Source organism: Vulpes vulpes, chromosome 8, assembly GCF_048418805.1.
Source record: "Vulpes vulpes isolate BD-2025 chromosome 8, VulVul3, whole genome shotgun sequence".
Taxonomy (NCBI): Eukaryota; Metazoa; Chordata; class Mammalia; order Carnivora; family Canidae; genus Vulpes; species Vulpes vulpes.
Window position 1 is genome coordinate 39,745,161 of NC_132787.1, and position 24,870 is coordinate 39,770,030.

A 24,870-nucleotide genomic window follows, 5' to 3' on the forward strand; every position below is an offset into this window, starting at 1 on the left:
TCTGAGCTAAAAGTTCTGACTGGGCAGTCTTTGTCATATAGGTGACCAATGGAGCTTGAAGTCACCTAAGCTTAAAAAGGGGGGGGGGGGGGCGGACAAGGGAAAAGAATAGAATCACACAGAATGGGGCACTATGGTGGAAAGAGTAGATGTAGGTGACACAAAAGATTATAAAGCTGCAAAATAATGAAGAGCACGCAGAGATGTGGGGTGAAAATTACAAAAGAATAGTGTCATGTGAACCCAGGAAACAAAATGTATTAAGCAGGGTATGATGAATAGGGTCTATAGAATTAGGTGAGAAAAATATACACTGGATTTAACAACAGAAAGGTCATAGTGCTTTCTGCAAGGCTAGCTTTAACATAATTTAAGGTAATTTTTAGTATAAGCTATTACCTTTAAGATTTTATGTATGTATGTATGTATTTGAGAGAGAGAGAGAGAGAGAGAGGAGAGACAGCAAAAATGAGCAGGGGGAGGGGCAAAGGGAGAGGGAGAGAATCCCAAGCAGAAGCTCCACTGGGCACAAGCCTGATGCAAGATCATGACCTGAGCTGAAATCAAGTTGGATGCTCAACCAACTGAGCCACCTAGGCACCCCCAAACTATTACTTTGAATAACACGGAGAAAACAGGTTCATCAGGCTGATGCCAGATGATTAATCAGTGATATCGGTACCTAATACAGGGTAGGCTCTTTATAAATGTTTACTGTTGAACTGCACCATAGAGGTCGCCTTAATATCTTGTAACTGAATACATGTTCTAAGAAAGGGATGCGGTGGGGTAGGGAAGGTGGTATTGGACAGTATAAAAATATACACAAGGAAAAAAAACGTACAACAGCAATAACCAAATGCTCACTTTAATCATAATTCTAAATTTTTAATTTTCACATTAATATAGATGTTTCTGTAAAACAAGAAAAACTGAATATTATACACATTTTAATGGTTAACATGATTTTTCTTAAAGATTTTATTTATCCATTTGAGAAAAAGAGAGTGACCTTGATGAGCAGGGGAAGAACAGAGAGGGGAGGGAGAAGGAGGGGAAAGAATCTGGAGCCAACTCTGCTCAGCACAGAGCTCAATCCCACAACCCGGAGATCATGACCTGAGCCAAAACCAAGACACAGAGCTACCCAGGCACACCTAATGGTTAACATGATTTGAAGAGTTTTTATTAAAAAGTGATCATGAGCTAGTTGAAATTCTCATCATAAAATATAAAATATCTATAACTACTTTTATTCATAATAAATTCACATCTAAACTTCCTGAGAAGCTATGTTATCTAATATCATAATAGGGATGACTAAGTGCTTGAAAGCCACTCTCTAAAGCACTGGCTTAATATAAAGTGATTATTTTAAGAAACAGCTCGCCCCTCTATATTTACAACAAAAAGACTAACTTTTTTTTGGCAAAATATTCATTTAATCATGAAATACAATCAGAGATAGATGGATGCAACAGTATCGAGGAAAAGAGTATACCAAGACTCTTCCATTTTATTGAAGGTTTTTGACAATGACAGCTTCATAAAATGTCATGAAATTCTATTTGCTATACAATAAATATCTACTCCAGAGTAGAAGACATATGCCATATTTTAGCAACCATTTTAACACGTAAAACAATTCTGAATTCTTACTATAAAAAGATTTGGCTAAAATACGAAATATCTTTGCAATAAAACTGACAATGTAACCTAAGTAAGATTTCAGAAATGTCTCCTGGAAAAAATGGGAATGTTTCCTTCTGCCAGATAAACTCTGAACAGTGAAAGTTAAGGTGCCATAAATTAGACAAAGCTAGAAAGCAATATCGTGTTACTAGAAAACAAAACAAAGCTTGAAAACAACAGCATGCAATTTGGACTTCCTCCATGCCAAAGTGACAACCACTTAACGACAGTGACTTATTGAACACAGGAAAAATAGAGTATGTTCTTCAGAAGGAAATGCCATTACAAGATAGTTCTTATAAATAATCTTGAAGTCTTGAATAGCTTCAGAGAACATCACCACAAAATAGGTAGTGGCAATTCACAAGACATTCAAGGATTCCTTTATATTATGATACCCTCCTTAAATAGAAACACAAGTCAGATATCAACACACCTGTAAAACTGTGATTCTCTTAATCAAACATTTGTTTACTATCACACTCAGCTACTAGCAGCATTTGGATGCAACGGTTTAACTCGTGCTAATCTGGACAAGCCAAGGCGGAGACTCTGATTTGGAGACTTAATAGACACCCCGGGCAGTGGGCTCTTGCTGCTGCTGCTGCTGCTGCTGCTACTGCTGGGGCTTCCAGATATCACTGAAAGAAAACATATCACCTAGTGCTGATGATGTTCAAAATCTCTTGACAGACATCAACTTATCAAACAGAAGATGCAAAAATACCACATTACTAAGGCATACCAATTCTACCAAGCTATAAACAAGATTAAAAGAATGAACAGTTTTAAAGAGCAGAAAGAGTACATACAGTACTGCCTATTTTCATACATGCTCGGAGGCAAGGTAATGACACCAAAACTTGAAGCACAAAAGCTGAAAGAGATAAGTTGGGAGCAAGTAACATAGGTTGTAAAGGCATAAAGAACTACATGCCATTATAATTCCTAAAGCAGCAGAAAAATCTAATGCATTTTTTTAAAATCCTGCAATTTTTACATATATTCCTTGAATCTATCTTTTCAAATGTTAAACTGTAACATCACAAATACTCTTTTTATTTATTTATACTAATTCGTTTAAGTGACATCATACAGTATTTATCCTTCTCTGGGGGTGGGAGTGGATGGGTGACATAGATATGGGGGATATAGGGGTTAAGAATACAAACTTCTAGTGCATAGGGAATAGTGTCAATAATATTGTAACAACATTGAATGGGGACAGATGGTGACTATGCTTATCATGGTGACCACTGAGTAGTGTATGGAATTTTTGAGGTAACAGATGTGCCTGATATTTCACAAGATGAAACAAAGTAATTAAGAGACATTAAGTAATCATGCAGTCTGAGACTGCAATCTTTTTTTAATGCTTTTTATTTAATGTTTCAAATTTTTATTTAAATTCTAGTAAGGTGGTAACATAAAATGTAATATTAGTTTCAGGAGTAGAATCTAGTGATTCATCACTTACATACAACACCCAGTGCTACTCACCAAGTGCCCTCCTTAATGCCCATCACTCAGTTACCCCATCCTCCACCCACCTCTGTCCAGCAACCCTCGGTTTGTTCTCTACTGTTAAGAATCTCTTATGGTTTGCCTTCCTCTCTTTTTTTCTTCCCCTATGTTCATCTGTTTTGTTTCTTAAATTTCACATATGGCTGAAATCATATGGTATTTGTCTTTCTCTGACTGACTTGTTTCACTCAGTATAACACTCTCTAGTTCCAACCAAATGGCAAGATTTCATTCTCTTGGATGCTTGACCAATGCTTGGTCTATATATATCTTCTTTATCCATTCATCAGCTGATGGACAGCTGGGCTCTCTCAGTAATTTAGCTATTGTTGATAGTGCTGCTACAAACATCAGGATACAATACAAAAATCCTGACTCCAACTGAAATCTGTCTATTAATACATAGTTATCAGGGGGTCACCACTGTGGACCAATCAAGAAATGTCAGTGAAAAGAAGTGAACCAAACCTGAGTAGATCTGGAATGACTTAGAGAAGGAGAGGGGACAAATGAGGAAAGACTAGAGGAAACTGAAGACAGAGTCTCTGACAGAAGAAGACATACATTGTGTCTAAGGAAGAAAAACTGTATCAATTTCCCTGGACTAGAGGGTCCATGAGGTTGGGTGAAAGGAAGTGGATACAGAACTAGTATGAAGCCACAGGCTGTTTGGGCATGAAATGAACAGGGCTAGGACTAGGATTTTGGTAATGTTAAAAAAGAGTGAAGGTCAGAGAATTCTTGTAGGATCAGTGAGACTTGGCTGTGGAGCAAAAAACCAGAGAAAAGTCAAGTCTGCTAGGGCAATTGTTAAATGCTGGAAATCCCATGTACAGCTCCTGAGGCATCTGTCAGACTGTGCCCAGCAGGTCTCAAGAAAACAGATTTGTTGCCAAAAATAAATATGAGGAATGTTAAATGTTAACACTCTTTGACACCGTAATTCCACCGTAATTCCATTACTTTCCTAAGAAAGTAATCAAGGATGTGCCCACAGATTTCTAAAATAAGGACCTTTGTGCTTATTGCAACCTTATTTATGACATTAAGAAAATAAACAATCTAGATGCTCAGTACAAGGGAATGACAAATGATGAATAAATGCAGCAACTAAAAACCTTGGTTTTGAAGACTATGCAATGATACGGTAAAAAAATCTGCTAGTGATAATTGTCCAAGTCCCTGCCTTTGATCAATAAACATACCATACCTGGTGGGACCCACTTAGGTTTTCTGCTTTCAGCTGAAGGGCTGCGTATTTGTGGTGGTTTCCTAGTGGCCTCTGAAGAAAGAGAAACTTTTTTTGGTGAAGGCTGCAACTCTGACTTCATGGCAGCTGGAAGAGAGTCTCCTGAAGTCACGTCTTTAAAAAAAAAAAAGAGAGAGAGAGAGAGAGAGAGAGGAAGAGTAATGAGCACTAGGTGTTATATACAACTGATGAATCACTGAACTCTACCTCTGAAACTAAATTGAGTTTAAATAAAATAAAAATTTAAAAATATATACATAGAAAAAGTTTTTTATAGCAGAAGATTAAGTCTAGCATGTAGGTGTAAAAAGCATAAAATTACATAATCTTATAAAAATTAAAAAGGCAATATCATAAATTTGGAAAACTCTTATTATACACAAACATTTATTGAGAGCCCAAGAATAGCCCTCTTTTATGAGCATTTATAGGCTAGGCAGTGTGGTAAGCATACCACATACACTACCATTAACCCTTAGAGCAATTTGGATACAGATATTCCTATCCCCACTATTAGATAATGAACCAGAGAGGCTAAGCAATCTGCCTGTAGTCTGACAGATGATAAATACCTGAGCCGGGATTAGGAACCAGGTCTAACTCTAAAGTCTATACCTATAGCCATGACATAACAGAGTCTCATCAGTATGTGTCAGTGAGACAATATATTAGGCTCTAGTGTTGCAAAGAGTATAACTCATGGATCTCATTGCCAAGGAACTTAGACTAGTAGAGTTCAGTCACCAGACTCTAGTAAAAAGGAGGAAAAGAGCAAAAAGATGTGTATAATGCAGTGTGATAAGAGATAAGACAGACTCTGTAGGTGTGCACAGTAGGAGGAAATCTGTGTATATATCTGCATAGGTCTACAAAGTCATAGGGAAGTTGTTTGAGGATAGTTTGAGCCAAATCAAGGCTGAAGAGTAAAGATGAGTTAGAGGGAAGTTTTCCAGGCAGGAGTACAACATATAAAGCTGGGGAATGCAGCAGGTTCCAGCACCAGAGCTACTGGCTCAGTATGGCTGGGGCAGAATGGGAAGCACAAGAAAGGTGAGACACAGGGTGCACATCACTGAGGTAGAGTTTTGCATACCAGTGAAGGAGTCAGGCGAGCCACATACTCATTTTTCTCGCTTGTGTACTGAATACATCTTTCTGATGGTACCATAAGGCAAGCAGATCATTAGAAGGCACTTAAGGTAATCTAGGGGAGAGGTGATAAGGGCCTGAACCAAGAGTGAGTGGAGGAAAGAACAGATTGGAGATCTTTTAGGAATTAGACTGGGGGGAGGCAAGGAGATAGAGACAAAGAAATAATCATGACTTCCAAATTCCTGTCACAAGCATGCTGTTTGATGGTGTCATTTACCCAGAGAATGAACACAAGAATGGAACTAGGTTTTGGTGTTCTGGAAGGATGTACTGGAAATGAAGGGTAGAGGAGAGGTGGAAGATAAATTCACTTTTAGGCAATGATTATTGTGACATACTTTAAAAATATCTAAATGCATACGAATATGAAAATTTTCACTATATACTCTTCTTAATGTTAACATCTATACTCTCTAGATCAGCACTGTCCAACAAAAGCTTTTCTGCTATGATAGAAATTTTGTGCTGTCCATGTGATAGCCACTAGCCACATGTTATTAAGCACTTGAAATGTGGTCAGCAAAACCACAGAATTGACTCTCAAAGTTTCTTTAACTTTAATTAAATCTAATATAGCTTCATGTGGCCAGCTATATTGGACATACTGGACAGTACAACTTTCAAAATTCTCAAAAAACTGTAATATGTGCCTGATGAAAAACTCTCCAAAGGTTTCCCAATACTTTATTAGTGGGTCTAGAGTTTTTCTAACTCGTAATGCCATTATTTAGCAGTTAAATTTTACTTCTAATGCTAATACTAAATTTCCTTAGGAAGTAACTTGCTCCAAGGTATATAGAAGACTTAAAATGATAAATTCCAACATGGAAACTGACATTTTTTTTTGAGTTTTTAGTGTGTCTTGGTGAGGAAGCAAACAAACATACATCCAAAAAATAAATAAAATAAATAAAATAAAATAAAATAAAATAAAATAATAAAATAATAAAATAAAATAAAATAATAAAATAAAATAATAAAATAAAATAAAATAAAAAAATAAAATAAAATAAAATAAAATAAAATAAAACATATTCATACTGTTAATGACTTTTTCATATCAGTTTGTGGTAGGCAGAAGAATGGTTACAAAGACATTTAAATTCTACTTCCTAGGATATGTGCATGTCACCTTACATAGCAGAGGGACTTAGCAGATATCACTGAGCTAAAATAAAGATCTGGACAATATGTTGAATTATCTGGATGGTCCAATGTATTCACAATGATCGTTGTAAGTCAAAGCGAGAAGCAGGAGAAAAAGAGAGAAACAGAGAGAGAGAATCAGTGACATGATGTGAGATAGTCCATGCCTTTGCTGATTTGAAGGTGGAAGTGGATCACTAGTCAAAGAGCACAGGTGGCCTCTAGATGCTACATCAGGCAGGAAAAGGAGGATTTCCCCAGAGCCTCCACAAAGGAATACAGTCCTACTAGTAGGTTGATTTTAGTGCAGTGAGAACCACTTTAAACTTTTAGCCTACAGAATAATAACATAATAAATTTGTGGTTTTAAACTACTACATTTGTGGTAATTTGTTACAGCAGCAATCAGAAACTAATACACAGTTTATCTCTAAAACCCTTTGCACCTAAAATCTAATTTCTGAAAATTGGATGGATTTGTCAATTTAAAAAGACACTAATTAAAAACCTCATTAATTTAGAATACAGTGGAGGGAGGAATATGACTCAGCATTTAGTTGTCACATCTCAGTAAGTACTCAGCACCATGTTATTTAAGGTTAACAGTAGCTCCTACCACAAATAAATGGAGTCTGAATAATGGAAATTTTAGTTTCAAACAACTAAGACATAAAAATATATATCAATAAGGAAAGAAAAATCAGGATAATGTAAGTTACATTTTATAATCATCTACCATATATTAGGAAATCAAGAATATTCTGCCTTCTTTTACATAACAAAGAGGTATTCCATGCTCAAGTTGTCACAAATTCCAAAAAAGCCCTAAATATGTGGCAGAAGGGTTCTCAAACCAAAGACTAAGTCAAACATGAAAGCAAGAAATGAGAATAATGCAAACTTCCCTGTTCATTGCCTGGAAAATATGTGGTCCAGTGGCTGGAGTTTGGGCTCTAAATGTACAAACCCGGGTACAAATTCCAGGTCCTCACATAATTAGTGGTAAGGATTCTAAAAAATTATTTAACCTGAGCCTCAGTTTTCCCACTGTAAGATGCAGGTGATCATAGCTGTCTCAGAGTGTGGCTGTCAGTGCTACAGGAGGGTGATTCTAGTAAGAGCTACGTAGGCAGTGAGACTCAGAAATCTTGTCTGCTTTTCTCACTTCCCCATCACTCCCTTCCTTCTTTGTATCTTAACTAGAAATGAACATGAACACTGGCAAAACATTAACAAATACAAAGGCAGAGATGAAGAAAAACATTAAATAAACCAAATACATTTCCTTTATAAAATCAAGTGTTTTGGACTAAGCTTACCCCAAGTGTCACATTTGGATTTAGGTTTCTTCTCCTTCTTTTCAACTGGGGATTTTACCTTTACTTCTTTCTTTTTCATTTCTTTCACTTTATTTCTTCCCATAGTGAAGTCTTCGTCATCGTCTTCACTCTCACTAAAGTTGGAGTCATCCTCAGACTCTTCACCTAAAACAGAGGACTGCATACTTGATCTTTGCTCTAAACAGTGAGATTCCCATGTATACCTGAAATGAATATAACATTGTTCTGCCAATTTACTTCAATTTTAAAACAAAGTGAGGTTTCTACTGCCTCGACTTTACAGCCTTTGCCCTAGATTCTCGTACAGCTTGTGCTGAGCCATGCCACCGCGGGACTGAGAGTGTGGTTGCCTGGTTGTGAATTGTGGCCCCTCTGTTTCTACTTTGTGTGACCACAGATGGGACACTCATGTCACTGGGCTTAACTTTCCTACGTATAAAATGAGGATCATCACAAAACCTGACTCAGAGGGTTTTTGTGTACATTAAATCAGTTAATATAGATAAAACGTTTAGAATAATATCTGGCAACAGCAAGCAAAACGGAATGTTTGCTCTTACTATTATCATCATAATTTCCCATCTTTACTTCCAATTTTTCCATTATAATTCAGTAACTTTTAAGAAGGATGGGAGGATATAATATTAGCAACTCCTTCAAAACAAGGACCTTGATGGTAATAATAACAGTATACCTTCTCTTCATCATATAAATTTCAACAGTCTAGAATAGAAACCCACTGGGAATTGAGAAGAGACTAGCCATACCACATCTTAACTGATAATCCTATACATGATTTAATGTGGGACACACCTCTCATTTCCCACAGGCTCTTCTCTGTACTGCATGGGATGATACAAGCCAGTCAGGTGATATGTTTAAGTAGCTACAGCTGCTCTGGAAATCAACATTTTTCACAGAGCTGAGACAAATAATCCTACAATTTATAAAGAACTAGAAAAAAATCACAAACAGCCAAAGGAATGTTGAAAAAGAAAACCAAAGCTGGTGGCATCACAATCTCAGACTTCAAGCTCTATTACAAAGCTGTAATCAAGACAGCATGGAACTGGCACAAAAACACACAGATCAATAATGGAACAGAATAGACAGCCCAGAAATAGACCCTCAACTCTATGGTCAACTAATCTTCGACAAAGCAGGAAAGAATATCCAATGGAAAAAAAGACAGTCTCTTCAATAAAGGGTGCTGGGAAAATTGGACAGCTATATGCAGAAGAATGAAACTGGACCATTTTCTAACACCATACACAAAAATAAATTCAAAATGGATGAAAAACCTAAATGTGAGACAGGAATCCATCAAAATTCTATAAGAGAACACAGGCAGCTACCTCTTTGACTTTGGCCATAGCAACTTCTTGCTAGGCATATCTTCAAAGGCAAGGGAAACAAAAGCAAAAATGAACTACTGGGACTTCATCGACATAAAAAGCTTTTGCACAGCAAAAGAAACAGTCAACAAAACCAAAAGACAACCAATGTAATGGGAGAAGATATTTGCAAATGTCTTATCACACAAAGGGCCAGTATCCAAGATCTACAAAGAACTTATTAAACTCAACACCCAAAACCCAAATAATCCAGTCAAGAAATGGGCAGAAGACATAAACATACATTTCTCCAAAGAAGGCCTATACATGGCCAACAGACACATGAGAAAATCTTCCACATCACTCAGCATCAGGGAAATACAAATCAAAACCGCAATGAGATATTACCTCACACCAGTCAGAATGACTAAAATTAACAAGTCAGGAAACAACAAATGCAGTTTGTGGTGAAGTTAGTGAAGATGTGGAGAAAGGGGAACCCTCTTACACTGTTGGTGGGAATGCAAGCTAGTACAGCCACTCTGGAAACAGTATGAGGGTTCCTCATAAAGTTGAAAATAGAGCCACCTTATGACCCAGCAATTGTACTACTAGGTATTAATCCAAAGGATACAAACATATCAATCTGGAAGGGTACCTGTGTCCCAGTGTTTATAGGAGCAGTGTCCACACTAGCCAAAATGTGGAAAGAGTCCAGATGTCCACTGACAGATGAATGGATAAAGAAGGTGTGGTTTATATATGTACAGTGGAATATTACTCAGCCATCAAAAATGAAATCTTACCATTTGCCACGATGTGAATGGAACTAGAGGGTATTATGCTAGAGAAATAAGTCAATCAGAGAAAGACAATTATGATATGATTTCACTTATATGTTGATTTCAAGAAAGAAAACAGAGGATCATAGGGGAAGGGAGGGAAAAATATGCCCACCATATAATATCTACCTATCTGTAGGAAATAATAAATTTTATATAAAAATATACATAAACATTTTCAAGCATATGCAACAATAGACAATAATAATAGACAATAAACCACCACTCAGACTCAATATTCAGCAATACTTCTCTACATTTGTTTTATCTCTCAGAGCAATATCCCCTCCCTTTTCCCATCAATGCCTTTACCTTGTTGAAGTAACCAAGTCAGTTGTCCTACAGAACTTCCAGCATTCTGGATTTATCTGTTTTATTTCTCATTGGTGTCATTTAGCTTATTCCGTGAGCTGAAATCTTCTCAAGACTTAATTAGAATCAGGCTCACCTTATTATTTTTTGTAAGAATATACTTCATAAGTGATGCTCTGTACTTCATATTGTATCAGATCAGAAAGCACATAACATATGGTTGTCCTACTCTTAGCTGGCTCACTTGACACTAGTCCAAACTCTTAATGTGAAGGTCCTCATCAGCCTTCCATTGATGGTCTTTGCCTAAAGCAACAACATTATGATCGTCAAATTGTGATTTCCTTGTTCAATCTGTCTTTCCACACAAAAAACTTAAAAACAGATGAGAGCAATCAACCCACGTATTCACATTATGATTATTGGGTTATACAGAATTAGCCACATGATACCAGCAGACCACATGAAGGCTAATATAAATAGTACTTTGTAAAATCAAATAACTATTTCTGGAGTTCCAAAAGGATCTGGTTCAGGGAGAGCAAGTAGTGGAGTTTCTCCAAAGTTTAAAAATGGAGACTCCAGGAGGACAAAACTTCCTAATGTATCCAACAGTTTTGATAGTGTAAGTGTTTTGTTCTTGGCTTGAGAAGATATTGGTTGGAGCTGGCAAAACTCTATTTATCAAATTTTTCTAAAGATGGGGCCCAAATGATCATTATCAGTCTACAAAGAAAGTAGTTTAAGTAATTTGGAGATAGGAAGCTGGAGCTCCCAGAATCCCAAGTCATTAGCATACCATATTGGCAAATATGGAAAGCCCCAACAATGGGGTTATAGTTTCTGTGAATGTTCGGATGTCCTTAAGAAAAGTCTTATGTCCTCTCCAATCTTCATTTTTCTTTCCCTACTGAAGGTCACAAATGATCCTTTTTCTTCTCATCTACGGTGAGTCACTATAGGAGAAAAATTCTGACATGTCACCTAAAGCAGAGCATCTTGCTCCAAAATAATTTCAGGTTGTCTCAAATGATACCAGTTACACATTCAAGTGCAATAAAAAACCACCTCTGAGGGGGCAGGAGAGTTGTCAGTTACTGCTCTGCTCACGTAGGATGAAAGAAAAATAAACCAAGTACTGCTCCTTAAAGTATACTACACATGGAGAGGAACAGTTTTATCTTTCAATTTAAAGGTAAAGCAGGCTTGGCTGCAATAGCTTAAGGAAGCTTACATAGCCAGAACATAGTATAAGGCATTTGGATTCTTGGGTAAGGGACAGAAAAAGTTAGACAAGGAGAAAATGTTGTTTAAAATTTAGTTTGCATATCCACAGCATAGGATAGGGAGGACAGTCATCACCACAGCAAAGCTCCCTCTAACAGAAGGACTGCTTTTCAAGGTGGACCACATGACATTTCATAGGGAGAACAGCCATACTTGCAGTTTGGTGGAAACCATAATAATGTAACAAGGTTTGAAAAAAAACCAGCTCTCAAAGAGCTGGAGAAGTAGCAGTCATTTTAGTCCATAAAGATGCTAGAGAGGGGATACTTCTTAGAACCTAAGAATTTATACTACTACATAAACAATTAGCATTATTTTCTCCCAATGTCCTAACCAGTCTCATATCCAAGGATTCAGACATTCCATTTATTGACAAATCATTTTTACCACATACTGTCCTAGTTAAAATCATAACAACCAGGCAGCCCAGGTGGTTCCATGGTTTAGCGCTGCCTTGGGCCCAGGGCCTGATCCTGGAGACCCGGTCTCGAGGCCCATGTCGGGCTCCCTGCGTGGAGCCTGCTTCTCCCTCTGCCAGCATCTCTGCCTCTCTCTCTCTCTCTCTCTGTCTCTCATGAATAAATAAATTTTTTAAAAAATGATGACCCTATTATTAGAATTCACGATAAAATCACCATTTGACAGCAACATTTCTCCCCAAACAACTAACATGTCTTGAAAGAAGTGAGAGTAACTTTCAGTTGGAACTATTTTTTGCCGTCCTCATACCCAGCATAACTTCAGAAGCACTCAGATTTCAATGAATGTTTTCTTTCCTATTTTTGGTGTTTTCTATATCCTAAATCACCATTCAACTATACAGAACTTGAAATTCAATCTATTCTTCTCTCAGAACTGGAGCCAAGCTAATTCCTTTTTCAAAATGATTTTAAAAATTTTAATTGCGGTAAAAAAAAAAAAAACCACTAACATAAAATTTACTATCTTAATTCTTTTTAAGTGTAGAGTTCAGAGTGTTGAATATATTCACATTGTTGTACAACAGGTCTCCGGAACTTTTCTGTCTTGGAAAACCAAAACTGTACCCAATAAACAACTCCCATTCTTGCCTCTCCCCAGTTTCTGCTCACCACCGTCCTACTTTGTTTTTGAATTGGACTATTTTAGAAACATCTTCTAAGTGGAATCACACAGTATTCATCTTTTGTGACTGGCTAATTTCACTTAGCATAAAGTCCTTAAGGTCCATCCAACTTGTAGCACATGACAGGATTTCCTTGCTTCTTAAGGCTGAATATTTCACTGTATGTGTAGATCACATGGTGTTTATCCATTAATCCACTGATGGGCATTTGGGTTGCTTCCACCTCTTGGCTATTGTGAAGAATGCTGCTATAAATATGGATGTGCAAATATCTGAGATCCTGCTTTCAATTCTTTTGGATATGTACCCAGAAGTGGGATGGCTAGATCATATACTTCTATTTTTTAATTTTTTGAGGAAATGCTGTCCTATTTTCCACAGCAGAAATTCCACAACCAGAGCACAAGGGTTCTAATTTCTCTACGTCCTCAACAACACTTGTTATTTTCTGGGTTTTGACATCCTAATGGGTGTAAGATGACAGCTCATTGTGATTTTGATTTGTAGTTCCCTAATGAAACTGATATGTTTTTTGGTCATTTGTGTATTACCTTTAGAGATTTTAACAATTTACTTTTAAAGGCACAAAGGCAACTTTAAAATCACTATCCAGGCACGATGGCAGAAAAGTAGGGTCCCCAAGTCACCTGCCCCCACCAACTTACCTAGATAACTTTCAAATTATCCTGAAAACCTACGAATTTGGCCTGAGATTTAAAGAGAGAACAGCTGGAATGTTACAGTGAGAAGATTTCGGGATTCTATCAAGGTAGGAAGATTGAAAAAAATAAATAAATAAATAAGCATCCTGTTGGGGAGAGGCCCCTGCGAGGAGCCAGGCTAAGGCCTGCCAGCGAGAGCCTCTGGGACAGGAAAGCCCAGTCCCAGAGAAGCAGGAACTTTAACAAACTTCCCAGATGAAAGGCACTCCCAGGGAACTTGGGCAGGACCCAGGAGAGGCAGTGGAGTCCCCAGGTTCCCTGAGTCACTAACAGAGGAACTGCGCCCTGGGGAGAGCACGCCACACACCACGGGCCAAGCTCCCTAAAAGGCTAGAGTGCATGCCTGGTGGGACCCCGGGAGCATCTCAGGCTGTGGCTCCACACGGAGGGGACTGCGCGGCCCCAGGAGTGCGATTCTAGCAGCACAGGCTCCGGAGCCCAAGGCGCCAGAGTACACAGCCCAGGACCCAGTGCTCCCCTTGGGACAGGCAGAGGCCGGGGAACACACGACAGCGAGGATGCTCCTGCTACCAGGCGCCCAGGAGCTGTGCAGGTCAGCAACCCCCCACCCCGCCCCAGCATCCAGGCCAGTGCGGACTGGGAGACTGCGGTAGTTACTGCTGGAGCTGACTCCAGGGCTGGAGAGCTGGCTGCTGCCACTGTTGTTGTTCCACCTGGTGTCACCCTGTGCCTGGGACTGAGCAGGGCCACAAGGGAGCAGGGGCCTCACAGGATAAACAGCTCCCACTGAGCCGTGCACCTGGCAGGGGCGGGGCAGCTCCCACAGGTGCACAAACACGTGAGAATCAGCACAGCAGGCTCCTCCCCCAGAACCAGCTGGGAGGGCAGCCAAAGAACATGTTCTTAACCAAGCAGCGCTGGAAAGCTCCAGGGGAAGTTGAGGGACTTACAGTATATAGAATCAGAAGATACACCTCCTTGGTTTTTTTGTTTGTTCCCCCCCCCCCTTTTTCCCCCTTATTTCCTTCTTTTCAGTACAACTTGTTTTTAGCCACTCTGCACTGAGCAAAATGACTACGAGGAAGAACTCACCACAAAAGAAAGAATCAGAAACAGTACTCTCTACCAGAGTTACAGAATATGGATTACAATTCGATGTCAGAAAGCCAATTCAGAAGCACAGTTATAAAGCTACTGGTGGCTCTGGAAAAAAGGCATAAAGGAATCAAAAGACTTCATGACTGCAGAATTTAGATCTAATCAGACCAAAATTAAAAATCAATTAAATGGGATGCAATCCAAACTGGAGGTCCTAACGACAAGGGTTAATGAGGTAGAAGAAAGAGTAAGTGACATAGAAGACAAGTTGATGGCAAGGAAGGAAGCTGAGGAAAAAAGAGAAAAACAAGTAAAAGATCATGACGAAAGGTTAAGGGAAATAAATGACAGCCTCAGAAGGAAAAATCTATGTTTAATTGGGGTTCCAGAGGGCGCCAAAAAGGACAGGGAACCAGAAAGTGTATTTGAAAAAATCATAGCTGAGAACTTCCCTAACCTGGGGAAGGAAACGGGCATTCAGATCCAGGAGATAGAGAGATCCCCCCCTAATATTAATAAACACCATTCAATACCCCAACATTTAATAGCGAAACTTACATATTCCAAAGATAAAGAGAAGATCCTTAAAGCAGCAAGAGACAAGAAATCCCTAACCTTTATGGGGAGAAGTATTAGATTAACAGCAGACCTCTCCACAGAGACCTGGCAGGCCAGAAAGGACTGGCATGGTAAATTCAGGGTCCTAAATGAGAAGAACATGCAGCCAAGAATACTCTATCCAGCAAGGCTCTCATTCAGAATGGAAGGAGAGATAAAGAGCTTCCAAGATAGGCAGAGACTGAAAGAATATGTGACCACCAAAGCAGCTCTGCAAGAAATATTAAGAGAGACTCTGTAAAAGAATGAGGAAATCCAAAGAAACAATCCACAAAAACAGGGACTGAATAGGTATCATGATGGCACTAAATTCATATCTTTCAATAGTAACTCTGAATGAGAATGGGCTTAATGATCCCATCAAAAGATGCAGGGTTTCAGACTGGATAAAAAAGCAAGACTCATCTATTTGCTGTCTACAAGAGACTCATTTTAGACCTAAGGACACCTCCAGCCTGAAAATGAAAAGTTGGAGAACCATTTACTATTCAAATGGTCCTCAAAAGAAAACTGGGGTAGCAATCGTCATATCAGATAAATTCAAGTTTATCCCAAAGACTGTAGTAAGAGATGAAGATGGACACTATATCATACTGAAAGGATCTATCCAACAAGCAGACCTAACAATCATGAATATTTATGCCCCGAATGTGGGAGCTGCCAAGTATATCAATCAATTAATAACCAAAGTAAAGACATACTTAGATAATAATAAACTAATACTGGGAGACTTGAACACAGCACTTTCTGTAATTGACAGATATTCGAAGCACAACCTCTCCGAAGAAACAAGAAATGATACTCTGGACAAAATGGATTTGAAGATATTTACAGAACTTTACATCCAAACGCAACTGAATACACAATCTTCTCAGGTGCACATGGAACTTTCTCCAGAATAGACCACAAATCAGGTCTTAACTGATACCAAAAGATTGGGATTGTGCCCTGCATATTTTCAGACCATAATACTTTGAAGCTAAAACTAAATCACAAGAAGAAGTGCAAAAGAAATTCAAACACATGGAGGTTAAAGACCATCCTGCTAAAAGATGAAAAAGGGTCAATCAAGAAATTCAAGAAGAATTAAAAAGATTCATGGAAACTAATGAGAATGAAGATACAACAATTCAAAATCTTTCAGATACAGCAAAAGCAGTCCTAAGAGGGAAATACATCGCAATACAAGCATCCCTCAAAAAACTGGAAAGAACTCAAATACAAAAGCTAACCTTGCACCTAAAGGAGCTGGAGAAAAAACAGCAAATAGATCCTACACCCAGCAGAAGAACAGAGTTAATATTCAAGCAATAAATAAATAAATAAATAAATAAATAAATAAATAAATATTCGAGCAGAACTCAATGAAATAGAGACCAGAAGAACGGTGAAACAGATCAACAAAACCAGGAGTTGGTTCTTTGAAAGAATTAATAAGAAAGACAAATAATTAGCAGGCCCTATAAAAACATAAGAGAAAAGACCCAAATTAATAAAATCACGAATGAAAAAAGAAAGATCACCACCAAAACCAAGGAAATACAAACAATTTTAAAAACTTATTATGAGCAGGTATACGCCAATAAATTAGGCAATCTAGAAGAAATGGATGCATTGCTGGAAAACCACATGTTACCAAAACTGGAACAGGAAGAAATAGAAAACCTGAACAGACCAATCAATAACCAGAGGGGAAATGAAGCAGTCACCAAAAACTTCCCAAGAGGGGATCCCTGGGTGGCTCAGCGGTTTAGTGTCTGCCTTTGGCCCAGGGTGCGATCCTGGAGTCCCAGAACCGAGTACCGCATCGGGCTCCCAGCACGGAGCCTGCTTCTCCCTCTGCCTGTGTCTCTGCCTCTCTTTCTCTCTGTGTGTCTATCATGAATAAATAAATAAAATCTTAAAAAAAAAAAAAAAAAACTTCCTAAGACACAAAAGTCCAGGGCCAGATGGCTTCCCAGGGGATTTCTATCAAGCGTTTAAAGAAGAAACAATACCTATTCTACTAAAGCTGTTTCAAAAGAATAGAAAGAGATGGAATACTTCCAAACTCGTTCTATGAGACCAGCATCACCTTAATTCCAAAACCAGACAAAGATCCCACCAAAAAGGAGAATTATAGACCAATATCCCTGAGGAACACAGATGCAAAAATTCTCAACAAGATACTAGCCAATAGGATCCAACAACACATTAAGAAGATTATTCACCATGACCAAGTGGGATTTATCCCCGAGATGCAAGGTTGGTTCAACACTTGTAAAGCAATCAATGCGATAGATCATAGCAACAAGAGAAAAAACAAGAACCATATGATCCTCTCAATAGATGCAGAGAAAGCATTTGGCAAAAAACAGCATCCATTCCTGATCAAAACTCTTCAGAGTTAGGGGTAGAGGGAACATTCCTCAGCATCTTACAAGCCATCTACGAAAAGCCCACAGCAAATATCATTCTCAATGGCGAAACACTGGGAGCCTTTCCCCTAAGATCGGGAGCATGACAGGGATGTCCACTCTCACCACTGCTATTCAGCATAGTACTATAAGTCCTAGCCTCAGCAATCAGACAAAAAAAAAAAAAAAAAAAAGGCATTCAAATTGGCAAAGAGAAGTCAAACTCTCCCTCTTCCCAGATGACATGATACTGTCCATAGAAAACCCAATAGACTCCACCCCAAGATTGCTAGAACTCATACAGCAGTTCGGCAGTGTGGCAGGATACAAAATCAATGCCCAGAAATCAGTGGCATTTCTATACACTAACAATGAGACTGAAGAAAGAGAAATTAAGGAGTCAATCCCATTTACAATTGCACCTAAAAGCATAAGATACCTAGGAATAAACCCAACCAAAGAGATAAAGAATCAATACCCTAAAAACTACAGAAAACTTCTGGAAGAAATTGAGTAAGACACAAAGAGTTAGAAAAATATTCCATGCTCATGGACTCGAAGAATTAATATAGTGAAAATGTTTATGCTATCCAGGGCAATTTACACGTTTAATGCAATCTCTATCAAAATACCATGGACTTTCTTCAGAGAGCTGGAACAAATCATCTTAAGATTTGTGTGGAATCAGAAAAGACCCCGAATAGCCAGGGGAATATTGAAAAAGAAAACCAGAGTTGGGGGGATCACAATGCCAGACTTCAGGTTGTATTACAAAGCTGTGGTCATCAAGACAGAGTGGTACTGGCACAAAAACAGACACATAGATCAATGGAACAGAATAGAGAATCCAGAAGTGGACTCTCAACTCTTAGAGAATCCAGAAGTGGACTCTCAACTCTACGGTCAACTAATATTCGACAAACCAGGAAAAACAATCCACTGGAAAAAAGACAGTCTTCAATAAACGGTGCTGGGAAAATTGGACATCCACATGCAGAATTATGAAACCTGGCCATTCTCTTACAACATACACAAAGATAAACTCAAAAGGATGAAAGATCTAAATGTGAGACAAGAATCCATCAGAATCCTAGAGAAGAACACAGGCAACACCCTTTTTGAACTCAGCCACAGTAACTTCTTGCAAGATACATCCATGAAGGCAAGGGAAACTAAAGCAAAAATGAATTATTGGGACTTAATCAAGATAAAAAGCTTCTGCACAGCAAAAGAAACAGTCAACAAAACTAACAGACAACCTACAGAATGGGAGAAGATATTTGCAAGTGACCTAGCAGATAAAGGGCTAGTATCCAAGATCTATAAAGAACTTATTAAACTCAACAGCAAAGAAACAAACAATCCAATCATGAAATGGGTAAAAGACATGAACAGAAATCTCACAGAGGAAGACATAGACATGGCCAACACGCACATGAGAAAATGCTCTGCATCACTTGCCATCAAGGAAATACAAATCAAAACCACAATGAGATACCACCTCACACCAGTGAGAATGGGAAAAATGAACACAACAGGAAACAAGTGTTGGAAAGGATGTGGATAAAGGGGAACCCTCTTGTACTGTTGGTGGGAACGTGAACTGATGCAACCACTCCGGAAAACTGTGGAGGTTCCTCAAGGAGTTAAAAATAGAGCTACCCCAGGACCCAGCAATTGCACTACTGGGGATTTACCCCAAAGATACACATGTAGTGAAACGCCAGTACACCTGCACCAATGTCATAGCAGCAATGTCCACAATAGCCAATCTGTGGAAGGAGCCTCGGTGTCCATTGACAGATGAATGGATAAAGAAGATGTAGTCTGTAAATACAATGGAATATTACTCAGCCATCAGAAAGGATGAACATCCACCATTTCGTTCGACATGGATGGAACTGGAGGGTATTATGCTGATTGAAATAAGTCAATCGGAGAAGGGCAATCATAATATGGTCTCACTCATATAGGGAATATAAGAAATAGTGAAAGGGATTATAGGGGAAAGGAGAGAAAATGAGTGGGAAAAATCAGAGAGGGTGACAAAACATGAGTTTCCTAACTCTGCGAAATGAGCAAGGGATAGTGGAAGGGGAGGTGGGGGCGGGGGATGGGGTGACTGGGTGATGGGCACTGAGGGGGCACTTGATGAGATGAGCACTGGGTGTTATGCTATATGTTGGCAAATCGAACTTCAATAAAAAATAAAAATTAAAAAATAAAAGAGATAAAAATTTTAAAAGTAAACCCAACAAACAAAGCAAGTGATTTCATTTCCACATAGAAAACAAACATGTTAGCCATGTTTGTTAAAGACAAATTAATTTCATTGGCATGATAAGTAGGCTTGCAATTTATAACTTTAAAATTACAGATTTTTCTGACAAGCATGCATCAGATAGTGATAAGGAAATCATAGCAGAAATGCTCTGATCATCATCCATGAAAAAACAAACTGACAAGGGGTTATTTTTATTATTTTGGGCTTTTTTGGATTAAGGACCCTTAAGTTGGGAAGCAACTCGGTCCATGCTCTACTATACTACTTCAGGGCTTTTTCTTTCACTGGCTTCTACCTTCTAGTGCTCCACTTATGTCAGAGTTTCTCCAGATAGGAAGATCTCTACCTGCTTTGGCACGATGTGGGTCATATAAAAGGGCAGGTATTGGTTCAAAAGACAGATTTCTGGGCTCTACCCTGCATTTCCGTTTTTCATAGCTCTTCTATGATGACACTGGACACATCCTCCATTTCATTATTGTCTGTCCCTTCAATTGAATTTAAGCTCCTTAAGGGAGCCCTGGTTTCTGTGTCGTTGTTGTTCACTGCTGTATTTCTAGCATCTAGAATATAATGCATACAACAGATACTCAAATATTTACAGAATGGTGGCGAACAAATCCATCTGTCAACAGCATGTTAAAATCTATCAAGCTATATGTCTGATTTGGCACAAACTTATGAATTTATTCATTTTAAGTTTTAATTAATATATTATGATGCTCTGTCAAGGTCACTATGCTTCCCATGTCCCCTAATTTCTGAATAAGTCTGAAAACATGTCACAATAAAATACAGGTTTCCTATCACTTCAACCCCAAAATATGTCATGAATTTCTACTACCTACAAAAAAAAGTGTACACTGCTCAGAATGGGTCTGAGACCCTCCTTGATCTTGTGCCAACCTGCCTCTTTCACCTCTTCTATAACATTCTCTCCTGTGGGCTCAGTGACCTCTTATACATGTGCTTGTCTATTCCACTGTTTACACCTTTCTGTCAGTCAGGAATGTCAGGAATGCAATTTTACCCTGCTATTTTGCCTAAATGCTATTCATTTTTCAAGGCATGGCCGAAAGGTTACTTCTACATAAAGCTTTTTTCCCAAAGGCAGAGCTGAATTGAACTGTCCTCCGTGTTCCTCAAGTTTGCATACACCAAACAGTTAGCACAGTGCTTCACATACATTAATGGTCTCTAAGAACTTTTTACTGAATTTCCATAGGTTTAGTTTTGAAGTAGGACAGAACTCACCAGTTGCCAAGTCTGGTTTGGAGTCATTAGCACTATGGCCATCACTGCCTTCCAGAAGAATCTTCCTCTGTTGTACCACAGCTTTTGATGCTGCTTTTCTTTTCCCTTCAACACCATGAAAATCATCTTCCTCAGTGATCTTGTCCAAATCTTCAGGGGAGGCATAAAAACCAATGGAAAACTTTTTGTGACAGGTAATACTTAAAGAACTGCAGAGCAGGCTTCTATCACATCTGTTGTTTTTATTTGCCCTGCCTCGTCCCTCCGTGACTTCTGAGAGACCACACAGTCCAATGTGGGTCAATCATAATACCCCAGTCTCCTGACAAGACAGCCCAACTGAGGAGTCTTGCCCCAAGAAATTGTAAAACTGGAGCTGGGAAGATGAAGCCCCTCTTTTTCAGTGGTCAACAGCTATTGACTAGAAGCCATGGGTAGTCATGACCTTCCCCCTGGAAAGAAGAGGAAAACAGGTCTGCAGTAAAAGGGAAGAAAGCTAAAACACAAAGAAACAAAGGAGAAGAGGTGAAGGGAACCTTAACAAATTTAAATATCTTGGTTCTAGCTAGCGTCAGGTATTTTTTTTTTTAATTTTAATTCAATTAGCCAACATACAATACATCATTAGTTTCAGAGGTAGAATTCAGTGATTTATCAGTTGTACATAACACCCAGTGCTCATCATATTCTGTGCCCTCCATAATGCCCATCACCTAGTTACCCCATCCCCCAACCACCTCCCCTTCAGCAACCCTCAGTTTGTTTCCTAGAGTTCAGAGTCTCTCATGGTTTGTCTTCCTCTCTGATTTCTTCCCATTCAATTTTCTCCCCCTTTCCCAATGAGTCTCTACAGGGTCAGGTATTTAAATAAAAGTTAGGAAAACAGCACTGTCAATAGAAAAAGTAAATTTCTTTTAAAGATTTGATTTATTTATTCATGAGAGATACAGAGAGAGAAAGAGAGGCACAGGCATAGGCAGAGGGAGAAGCAGGCTCCCTGCAGGGAGCCTGATGTGGGGACTTGATCCCAGGACCCTGGGATCACACCCTGAGCCAAAGGCAGATGCTCAACCACTGAGCTACCCAGGCATCCCAGAAGAAGTAAGTATTATTACTAATATCAAAACTTACCTAAATAATCACTGGCTACACTGCAATTAGAGATATGGGGAGCCTTATTCATTGTCCCAGTTTCACTGCCGCCACATTTCTCAGTGCCTAAAGAAAGGAAGAGGACAAAAAGTACAGATGCATCTTAATCAGCCAATGAGCAGAAATAGGAAAATTGGTGCTCAAATGTAAAGGCATACAGATACAGATAAATGATGCAAACTTATAACACAATGATTTACCTTGGAAAGGATATGGTTAAGAGTTTGGGCTCTGAAATCAGACTGAGACTTCAGCTGAAACATTGGCTATATGACCATTGGAAAGTTACTTATCCCCTCTAAGACTTAATGTCCTCATCAATAATACAGAAATAATAAATAGTGTGTGGATTAATTGGGTTTATTGTGGGGGATTAAATGTCAACCACATGTAGGAACTGCTTATTGCCCAGCACACAGGAAACAGTCAATAAATATTAACTGTCATTTCTGTGTAGGCAGATACACACTCTTACTAACAAAGCCTCTTCAATCATTATAATAACCTTAAAATGATCTAAAGTATTTCAAGAGGACTTTTAGTCACAATAATTGGTACTATTAAATCTCATTACTATAAAGTACATTCATCTATGAAAAGTGATATTTCCAAGGAAATTCTGCTATGTATTTTACCATCCCTTAAAAGAGAAAGATGGATTTCATTTCCTCAATTTTTGGATATAAAACAATTGTTTTTATGTTTCCTTGATTTCCCAATTACTAAATGGCTCCCTAATCAAGAGAGTCTCATTCATTTCCAAAAAGAAGGCAATACTGACTTAAACATCTATACCCCTAAATAAGCTAATGAGCTAAAAATTATCCTCCATCATAAGTTAAGTCCTTTTGAAACTGTTTTGTTTCATCAAAAAGGTATTTTAACAGTTTCAGTATCTTTTCCAGGAATAATGATTTCTGCCTCTGCCATCTGCTGCACAGGTGGCAGACAAATCAAAGGAGAAAAACCCAGAGAAGTCCAGAAGTCACACATCTCTTACTTCCACTGAGATGGCTAACCAAACTAGAATCTTTAACTCCTATAAATAATAAAAATTACCATCAACAGGTCATGTTTAACTGATTCGAATTTTGAGAGAAAATAGTTGGATTGTTATGATTGTATAGATAAATTCATTTGATCAAGAGATTAAATCCCCACTATACACAAAAATCCAAGCTCATAGTCCATGACCACAAGTTTAAGTGTTAAGCAGAGATGTATGTGTGTGTGTGTGTGTGTGTGTGTGTATGAGATTTATGCAGCAGAATAAGCAACTGAATCTAATTGTGCCCTCTGCAAAGTATTCCATTTGTTATCCAAAGTTTTAAAATTTTATTCTTTTCCTCTGTAAAGGCTCACCCAGAGAAATGATTATGAAAACAATAAGGACATAAAGATAAATACATGGAAAATAAAATTACTTTTATCTTGAGCCTCTTCCACATCAATGGTGACTGTTGGAAGTTCCTTCACTGATAAAGCTAGTGCGACTTCTAAGTCTCGCTGGTAGAGCTTGTCATCTAAAGCCATCCTGAGGTAAACACACAAATAAAAATGAGTTTTTAAAAATGCCAATCTCGACCAAATAGCAAAATCTGTGATTTTCCTGAATTACTATTTAAGAGCTGCTAACCTCACAAAAATGCTTTTAAATTGTAATCATGATCATAATTGACTTTAATGACAACACTGCTAAATATGTAGTAATGTCATGTTGCATTTAGCATAAGAGATTTAAAAGAGAAGCAGCAAGTGCCATTGTAAAAACTGTTCCCTTTCTGTATAATGCCAATCCTCACTACCAATTCCAAGCACCTGCTCAACCTATTATAAAGGCTTGGCTCAAAAATCCACTTAGGAATCTTCCCCGAACTCACTTATACCTCCTTAGACAAGTATTATAGCTCTTCTACTAAAATGGCTTTTAACAAATCTGTTCCTCCTCATCTTGACTTTAACAAATTTGTCACCAGGTACTTACTGTGTATGCGACACAACATTGGATAGAATACTAAAAGTACCCTCAAGGTGTCTGCAATTAATGAATGTAGGGAAATAAGACACACGAATAATTATCCTACACATGTAGATTATTATGTTTCATATTGCAGTGGTCAAAAGCACTATGGTACTTGAGAAAAGAAATCAAAGATTAAAAAGAAAAAGGTTACATAAAGGATAAAATATTGAGATGTATCTTTCAAGATTTACTATTTTTTAAAAAACAAAAGTTCTATTGAGATATAATTCATATAGCATAAAACTCACCCTTTTAAAGCTACAATTCAGCAGTCTTTAGTATATTTAGAGTTGAGAAATCGTCACTGCTATCTAACTTCAGAGTATTTTCATCACCCCAAAAAGAAACCCTATATCCATTAGCAGTCACGCCCTGCTTC

At 38.3% G+C, this 24,870-nt stretch overlaps 1 protein-coding gene across 2 annotated transcripts in view; it reads right to left on the minus strand.

The window, feature by feature from the left end:
* Positions 1 to 852: 852 nt before the first annotated feature.
* The window catches only part of RAD51AP1 (RAD51 associated protein 1), a 37,679-nt gene continuing 13,661 nt past the window's right edge, over positions 853 to 24,870 (minus strand). The window contains exons 4-9 of one of the 2 annotated variants that reach the window (XM_025995382.2): positions 23,893 to 24,002; positions 22,448 to 22,534; positions 21,317 to 21,466; positions 8,083 to 8,247; positions 4,427 to 4,579; positions 853 to 2,333 (exon numbers count right to left, since the gene is read on the minus strand). In XM_025995382.2, the coding sequence (XP_025851167.1) occupies positions 2,176 to 2,333; positions 4,427 to 4,579; positions 8,083 to 8,247; positions 21,317 to 21,466; positions 22,448 to 22,534; positions 23,893 to 24,002 (823 nt within the window). In that variant the 3' untranslated portion in view covers positions 853 to 2,175. Of the gene's footprint in view, positions 2,570 to 4,426; positions 4,580 to 8,082; positions 8,248 to 21,316; positions 21,467 to 22,447; positions 22,535 to 23,892; positions 24,003 to 24,870 lie in introns of both variants that reach the window. The other variant, XM_072766207.1, reaches the window with a different exon arrangement.